At 39.5% G+C, this 8,813-nt stretch overlaps 1 protein-coding gene across 3 annotated transcripts; it reads left to right on the top strand.

The window, feature by feature from the left end:
• Positions 1-839: 839 nt before the first annotated feature.
• On the top strand, positions 840-8,350 carry slc16a3b (solute carrier family 16 member 3b). Of its 3 annotated transcripts, none has more exons than XM_067430418.1 (5): positions 840-1,023; positions 4,957-5,205; positions 5,416-5,559; positions 5,632-6,402; positions 7,317-8,350. In XM_067430418.1, the coding sequence occupies exons 2-5, from the start codon at positions 4,983-4,985 to the stop codon at positions 7,694-7,696; spliced, it is 1,518 nt and encodes a 505-aa protein (XP_067286519.1). In that variant the 5' UTR covers positions 840-1,023; positions 4,957-4,982; the 3' UTR covers positions 7,697-8,350. The 3 variants fall into 3 exon arrangements, with proteins under 3 accessions (XP_067286519.1, XP_067286521.1, XP_067286520.1); XM_067430420.1 differs by lacking the exon at positions 840-1,023 and adding an exon at positions 1,129-1,179; XM_067430419.1 differs by lacking the exon at positions 840-1,023 and adding an exon at positions 3,702-3,897.
• The last annotated feature ends 463 nt before the right edge of the window (positions 8,351-8,813 follow it).

Below are 8,813 nucleotides of genomic sequence, written 5' to 3'. Positions count from 1 at the left end.
ACTGTACAAAAGCAACTGAGCTGACGCAAGAGGAAATAAGACACCTAACTCACGTGGTTTCTACCTGCCTGCTGTCACGTTCTAATTTGTATCTGGATTTAGCGTAAATGATGCCTTACCTGTTGGGAAAAAAACAGCATAGCAGCTGGTTAGGTATGTTTTAAAGCATGGCGGCGGTTTAAGCTGGACCTTATCTGGTTATGAGCTGGTTTAAGCTTGTCCTAAGAAACTCCAGATCAAGACCAACTAGGACCAGCTCAAACCAGCTGTCATGACAAAACATACCTTAACAGCATTGCTGGTATTTCAATAGGGATTTCTCCCATTTATTAATAAGAATTAAGAATGTAAGTGATTATTTAGTTTAATGCCACAACTCCCTAAGGAAAACAAATGTTCCTCCTCTCTATTTTTGATAAGTCATGTGAGTCTGCCTGTTTTCAGTTATGCTCTCTACAAAACCAACAGATATGAGCATAGTATTGTAAAATTTGTATCTAAAAAGGTGTTTTGTGTAGGTGTTTTGACAGATTACTGAATTGCAAGGAAGTGTCATCAGTCATCACCTTGTTTTGTAACTCTTTCATTTTACTGCGTCATAGTGATGTGCCACATTATTAGGCTATGTGTGAGGGGAAATATGCCAAATATTTTTTTCTTCATCAACCAGTTAATATAATAACGAGGAACAAATCCGACACTTCATATATCGAGGTAAGGTTCGTAAATCCCCTTTAAATCCCCTATAAGCACATGGTTTGAATAGGGATGAGAGAGAAAGGGAGAGGAGTGGGGAAGCGCACGTAGTGCCCTCACACACAGCCTCATCATTGGCTGCACGTCAGCGTGACTCTAGTGATTCACTGGTGACAGAACGGGCTACAGTCATCGGCACTGACTACAGTCAGATGCGAAGACCTCATTCAAGTGCTTCTTTTAAAGATGCGTGCCGTGCGAACGTGGTGGTCCTAGTACCAGGGGGACATTATCAGAGAATAACCTTAATCACAGAGTATCGTTAAGGTATGTATATGAGCAGTGACTGACTGATGTTTTTAAATATGTCAACATGTGTTATGAGATAATGATTGGGTGATTTTGCGCGTGCGTCGCGCAGTTGTGGATGCTGAATGCCGGTGGGCTGTTATGGAGATTGAGTGACTGATGAAAATTAAAGTGGTAGGCTACATAAATATTCTTGTGTCCATTTACCGTTGAAAATATAATCTACATCGTGTTATGGGATATAAACATTTCTAATATCTTTCTTAACATGTGAATAATCCACACATTCCGATACAATTGTCATATGTGATAGTCTGATAGTAGGTTAATGACGTGTTATCCTTAGTTGTGGTAGGCTAGGCTATATGGCGCTACAAATTGTGTAAGTAAGAATATAGTTACTTAATGGTGTTATACGAATCCCCCTATATGTGACGTTAGTTTATACCCGCTGTCAGCGTTTATCGGTGGAGGAGAGAGTATAGAAGTCACGTTTATCACGTAGACCAGATCGTGGCGCATCAGACGCTCTTCATACAAATACTTAAACACGGACTCACACATTAGTTAATTCGAATTGTACAGTGACTTCCTGGAAAGTCGATGTTAGCTAACCTTTAAAACACCTGGTAATTATGTATGCAGGTAAATCTATAATAATGAACTACCAAATAATGACTGCATCTGTGTCCCATCCTAAAATTAACCAAAGTGCTCGAGCAGTCTACCGTTGCCATGGTTACCACCTAAAGCAAATCATTTTTTTAAAGAAAAAATAGATGCTGTTACTATTAAACGTTACATGTTATATATCCTTTGAGGGGGATTAAAACCTTCTTTATCGGTCACATCTATTTTTTGGGGGGAAACTACTAGGTTCATGATATATAATTTAACAGGTGTTATATTAGGACACCAGTGAATCAATGTCCTATGTAGAGTATTGTAGGGGGATCAAGGTCAGAGGATGGGTGAGTCTAAATCAGCTCTCTAGGTTCATAGTCAAGGGCTGCGTTTAAGACCAATTTTGTATGCCCTTACCTTTGCTAACCCTCCATCTCATTCACTCCTATGTACGTCATTGCATATGTTGCAAGAGTGCCCACTACTGGGCGGAACCCATGGAACGCCCTAAGCCCTTGATCACTTGGAATCTGCAATGGAGCTGAATTTGTTTTAAAGACCATTCTATCACATTATGCAGCTACCTATTAATTTATTGTATTGTATAATCAAATTTTTTTTGTGTAATTTTGTTTTATATCTCCAACAGCCTAATCATACATTCATGCCTATAGACAAAACAAAATTACACAAAAAAATTGATTATACAATACGATAAATTAATAGGTAGCTGCATAATGCGGTTAAATGTCAAAATAATTCCTATATTATACACGTGAGAGTTGTATGGGGTCGGGGTAAATTAACCGCAATCTACTGTTGTTGTATTGTGGTTTATGGATCTTCCATGAAGTGTACATACTAGCTGTTTGTACAACTTTTTTGAAAGTTATAATCAACTGTCTGAAAAAAACACAGGGTTCACAAATGTCAAATTTTTTTGATATTAGGTATTTGAGTAAGCTACGTTAAAAATGAAAAAAAAAACAAAAAAAAAGGACCCTGGTGACGACATTTAAAGGAACCCATCGAATTGGGACAGTCTTCGTTGCACTACTGTGACACAATCGGCTTTTCAATGCGTCCTTCGAAATATGCAGCCTCTGAATTGGGATGTGGCTACTGAGTAGACTCGATCCCTTGGTCAAAATGACGAAGTGGATTCCCCCCGAGGGGGAAAATACTTAGGGAAGTTTACAAGTGTTTGTCTAAAAAATTAAATGCATCCAGGGCACTGATCAGGGAGTATGCAATTTTATGGGCTGTCTCAATCACTAAATCTTTCCAGTACTATGAAGTGTTCACTCCCTGAAAAATCCCTTAATGCACAGAAAAAAAACAGGGAGCATCAATTTCGCAATGTGTTGTGGGCCAGGGTCCTTACAAGTGCCCGGATTCATGTACTTGATATATTATTTTTATGAGCTAGGGAGCTGATTGAGACGCACTCAGCGAAGGAGAAGAGGCTTCACAGCAATGCCATAAAAGAACCATTTTTGGTTGCTTTAAGAACCATTTTGGGAAAGGTTCTTTAAAGAACTATTTTATAGTCTAAATAACCTTTCTGCACTACAAAGAGCCTTTTTTGCAATGGAGAGGTCTTTAATATTTTTTTGTATATTACAGGTTTTTCATGGAACCACACACCCCACCAAAGAAACATTTTAGAACTTTTATTTTTAGAGTGGAAGAATACCTAACCACATCATATCCAGATTCTTTTACAATATAAAAACTGAATTAGGAGAGGTGTCATACATAGACCTAGATATATATTGATTAGATGTTTGTAAATCAAAATAATCTTGTCATTGCATTGTGATTGAGGGATTAGAATCAGCCTATGTCAGTCAAATCACTAATTAGTATGGACATGGCAAGAAGCGTTCATAATGAACAAAGAGCCAGTGCCAGCTGTGCCCTGCTTCAGACAAACAAATTCAATGGCCTTTCTAAAATGAATCCTAACCCTACATAATTCCTCCTTAACCTAAATCTACACATTCTGTATACACATCTTTATGTAAAATGAGAATAGACATAATGCAACTGCGTGGGAGGTGATTATGGTCATTGCAATCAGTACCACATGGGGAAATGTCAGGGTCTTAATTTAGGTTGGATATCATGGCTCTGGTTGGGTACAGAGATTTTTCACTAGAGGTGTTCCCCTCTCAGCCCCCACCCCTGGGTTGTTCCATAGGCGAGGTAGATATGTAGAAGCTTTAGAAGAAGTGAGAGAATCAGTTTTCAGAGACCTTAGGCGAGGTAGGTTGCACATTGGTTGCATGTCTTTCTTTTACCTAATGCAGATTTTCTACATCTTAGCTCTTGATCAACTCATTTCCACTGCTTGACATGTTGTGCAACCCTTTTCTGTTTACTTGCATGTAACTAAAAGTAGCCTATACCACACCACTTACATTTGTTGTCTTATGCTGTTTTAGTGGCCATGCCGGTTCATTTACACTTAATATCTTTTAACTGATTTTGGCATGAAACGGCAGTGTTTACTGCTACACCTGGCCTAATATCTAGTGCTGTAACCTTGTTGTCAAACTGCATGATTTGTATATTATATGTGGTGGGCCACATGTAATATTTAAATAGATTAGTTCCAAAGGCTGGACTTTGGACACCCCTGGTTTAATGAGTCATGGAGCAGTATTGCCCTTTAAGAAGGTCAATATAGATGCATATGCTAAATTCCATATTACGTTATAATCCATTTGTTCAAATCAAGTTGCCTTTTAATTTGTTTTACATTGCTGAAAGTCTATAAATGAGAGAAAAGGGATCCCAAATAAGAGGGAAAATGTCTTTAGGAAGTTCGTTAGCTGTCCACAGCTGCCTGGCAGCTCTTCCTGTTGAGAGATATTTGAAAGGGCACACATTGCATAGTAAGTTGGAAAGGTGTTTGCTAATTCTGATCCTGGAGCAGCCCCAACACTGCACATTTTGGACTTTACTTTGGACAACCCACATAATTCAACTCATCAAGTGTAAAATATGGGACACATGGGGAAAATATGTATGGTGTTGGTGGTGTTCCAGGATCAGGATTGAGAAACTTTGAGTATTTAAAACTTTGTACCCTGAGCTATGAAAGCAGCTCTTGGCAAGAAGATGAATGAGGAAGGGTGTGAATCCAGTGTGCCAGGTAATCTGAACAGACCTTGCTGTATAGGGATATTTAGTAAATGATGCATGATTTTGGCAGTTGAGCATTGATCCACAAGCTGTATTCAATTTATATGTTTAAAGTGACCAGTCAAATTTAATAATTTACTGTCATATTAAGCACCATTCATGAACTTTTTGTTGCAGCTGAGACCTGAACTGTACTGAGCATCATGGGTGGAGCTGTTGTTGACACTGGTAACAGTGGGGTCAAGGCACCAGATGGAGGATGGGGTTGGGCTGTCCTCTTTGGCTGCTTCGTCATAACTGGTTTCTCCTACGCGTTTCCCAAAGCGGTCAGTGTCTTCTTCAAAGAGCTTATTCGGGAGTTTGGCGTGGGATACAGTGACACCGCTTGGATCTCGTCCATTCTTCTAGCAATGCTTTATGGAACAGGTATGGATGTCCACTGGCAGCCTGTGGGAAGTCTGTGGAACATTATGTAAGGGGAAATGCAGTTAGTAAACACTTGAGTGAGTGTCAAATTCAGCATGTACATCTAGAAGTTATTTGCAATGTCATGTTAAGCATGTTAATTGTTCCTGATCTTGTTTTTTTTTTTTTTTTTTTTTTTTTAAATATCCCTGGGTGGTTTGCTTGTTGCAGGGCCTCTATGCAGCATCCTAGTGAACCGTTTTGGATGTCGCCCTGTGATGATGGTCGGGGGCCTTTTTGCCTCACTGGGTATGATCATGGCATCATTTGCAACCAGCATCATTCACATCTATCTCTGCACAGGAGTCATAACAGGTGAGGATGGTTTTATGAAATGCTGAGATACTTAATTTCAACACATTAACACTCAAATTTGATGCACTCCAGGTTTGGGTCTTGCGCTGAACTTTCAGCCATCCCTCATCATGCTGAATAGATATTTCAGTGAGAAGAGGCCCTTGGCCAACGGCCTGGCTGCAGCTGGAAGTCCCGTGGCTCTGTGCTGTTTATCTCCTCTCGGTCAGATTCTTCAATACAATTATGGTTGGCGTGGAGGCTTCCTCATACTTGGAGGGCTGCTCCTGAACTGCTGTGCATGTGGAGCCCTCATGAGGCCCTTGACTGCACCGAAAAAAACAAGCGAGGTGGAAGAAAAGGACACGAAAACCAAACCTAAGGCCAAGCTTCTCGACTTCACCGTCTTTAAAGATTGCGGCTTTGTGATTTACACGGTGGCCGCGGCCATTATGGTGCTTGGTCTTTTTGTGCCTCCTGTGTTTGTGGTAAGCTATGCCAAGGAACTGGGCAACGAGGACACCAAGTCTGCCTTGTTGCTCACCATACTGGGGTTTATTGACATCTTCGCCAGGCCTACGTGCGGCATCATTGCTGGGCTCAAGTGGGTGAGGCCACGAGTCGTTTACTTCTTTTGTTTTGCTATGCTCTTCAATGGCATCACTGATCTTGTCGGCTCCATGTCCAAAGACTATCCATCTCTCGTGGTGTTCTGTATCTTCTTCGGTATCACTTATGGCATGGTCGGAGCCTTACAGTTTGAAGTGTTGATGGCCATTGTGGGAACCGAAAAGTTCTCCAGTGCCATTGGCTTGGTGCTGTTGGTCGAAGCCATTGCTGTGTTGGTGGGACCACCTGGAGCAGGTCAGTTCTGCAGTTTATTTTTTTATAGTTTCTGTCCTGGTGAAGAAAGTTACAAGTCATAAGATTTAATGAACTAAATGATACATTTACATATCCAAAATGTCCTTTTGATCACTTGCCAAGAGCATGCAAATAATAATGCAAAACCATATTTTAATATACCTACAAATATATCACCTGTTGTGCAACTTTCCATGCTACAGTTATGTAACAAATAACACTTAATTTTATTTCTTTAAAATAGTTATATGAACCGAGTTCTCGCACTTCTGCACATACTGCACTACTATTCAGCGGCACCACAGCAAACACAAACAAAATCCCCTCTCCACATATTTCTTCCTTTTTAATGTCAGGATAAAATAAGCAAGCGCACTTATCCATTTTCAAAATGCATGTTATTACACTAAAACATGTTATAATAAACAATAAAAATATTAAATGTCCATAGGATTAATCAATGTTGTAACCTTTGCCTCTTTCTTACAATCGAGTGCAAGCTCGTATTTAGATCTGCCTCCATCCGATCTACAATCAATGGAACTTTTGCAAAGAAAATATTTAGCTGCTTCTGTTTAATTCCAAATGTGACAGAACTAGGATAACTGTTAAAGAAACTTAAATATTTATGTACTTTTGATTTTGCAGATTACCTAGCAAAATCAGTACATATTCATACATGGTAAAAAAAAAAGACAAAATATATGGTCAATTATTAAAATACCATACGTTTCCTCCTTATTTGGCTTTAGACAATCCCAAAGAGCAAATGTACTGTCACCCAACAGTGACAGCTGCTGGTCATAGGTCATGGGCATGTTTGCCCTGGTGGCTTGTCATGACTGATTAATATGGAAAGTTCATTAGCCATTGTTCCAGCTAAGAGATTATTGTTCTCTTGTTTAATTTTACAGGTCGCCTTCTGGATGCCACAAAGAACTACAAGTATGTCTTCCTGCTTGCTGGGTGTGAAGTGGTCCTCTCTGCTCTTGTGATTGGCATCTGTAACTTGCTCTTCATCAAAATGAAGCCCCAACAACCTGACCCTCCAGCCAAGATGGAGATGGCCATTACCGAGACGGAGATGGAGGAGCTCAATAAGGCACCAAAGGACAATCAAGACAACAGAGGTGGTGCCGGTGAGAACGGGAAGAAGCAAGCTATTGAACTGGAAGCATCAGCAAAATCTGATGATAAAAAGGTTAAAGAGTTGGACTCTATAGATTTGGAGAACGCTTCCAAGAAGGTAACTGAGCCAAATGGTGTGGTAGTAGAACCTGAATCCTCTCTGTGAAGATGCTAGAACAAGATCTGACAGAGCTTCCCTAGTAGGGCTCATGGACGTGTGTTTGACGTTGTGGTGTATGCTTTTGTACGCGCTTTGAGTGTGGTTGCGAGGACCGCTTTGACCTTCGTAGCACATGCATCTGGATTTTAGGCCAAACACTGGCCTGCATTCTAACGTATGTCAGGATATGTTCTCAAAATATTTTTGGTCAGTATACACTCCACATCAAAGCAGGGCATCAGCAGTATATACTGAAGATTACCAGCTTGCTTCTGTGTGGCATTGTGCTATTTTGGGTAGTCTGTTTGTATTCTCCTTCATCATCTAGTAACATTTTAAACTGGTCCTGAGAGTGCAACTTTTTAAATGTTTTAAAGTCCTGCATTTTAAACAATTAATCCAGAAGCGTGACCTGCAGAAGAGGATCTTAGTCTCTTTAAATTGGGTGTGTTTTTGAGGAATGTACAGAATTCAGATATGCTTATTTTTGTGGAACATTTTAAAAGTATTGCATTTTCTTTTTTAATTATTTGTATAGACTATCAGTATTTATATTAGTGTTGATGTCAGTTGGCAGCTGCACTTCATTTTGATTTGTATTTTTATTCATCTAAATGTCTGTTTTTAGACCAACTGCATCCAATCAGGAGAGGACCACAGCTTGTATGTTGGTTGTAATTTTTTTTCAATTTTTTTTTTCATTCAACATTCATTCAAATGTTTTTTTTTCTTTCTCTGTGGGCATAAAAAAACCCCAAATAGTACTACATGATTTATGAAAATGGTGGCACAGTTCTAAACTTTACCTCGTTTTATCTTTCACCAGCAGTTTGTGAGGGACCCTCGTCTTCTATGTTCTAAAGACACCTGAGCTATGTTTTGTTGTGCCTTAAGTCTTGTAGCAGTACAGAATTTGTGAGTCACTTTAGAAATAAATAAATCCTCTTCTCTCCACTGAATTTTGACTCCTTATGGTGTTTAAGTGTGTAGTGCTTTTTTTCCACCCTGTACATTTCAAAGGAACAGAATTAGGCTACGCATTAAAATAGAGTTAAATTGAACAGTCATCTCGCATAGCCATCTTTTACTAGATTTCTAATTGACCACACTGCTTACTCCAAGA

Source organism: Pseudorasbora parva, chromosome 21, assembly GCF_024679245.1.
Source record: "Pseudorasbora parva isolate DD20220531a chromosome 21, ASM2467924v1, whole genome shotgun sequence".
In the NCBI taxonomy this organism is placed as follows: Eukaryota; Metazoa; Chordata; class Actinopteri; order Cypriniformes; family Gobionidae; genus Pseudorasbora; species Pseudorasbora parva.
This window is presented reverse-complemented; position numbering and strand designations above follow the sequence as displayed.

Bases quoted from the DNA above. Each gene is read 5' to 3' on its own strand.
- slc16a3b (XM_067430418.1), top strand. From the start codon at position 4,983: ATGGGTGGAGCTGTTGTTGACACTGGTAACAGTGGGGTCAAGGCACCA. The intron at 5,206-5,415 runs GTATGGATGTCC...TGCTTGTTGCAG, and splicing joins AGCAATGCTTTATGGAACAG to GGCCTCTATGCAGCATCCTA. The intron at 5,560-5,631 runs GTGAGGATGGTT...GATGCACTCCAG, and splicing joins CTGCACAGGAGTCATAACAG to GTTTGGGTCTTGCGCTGAAC.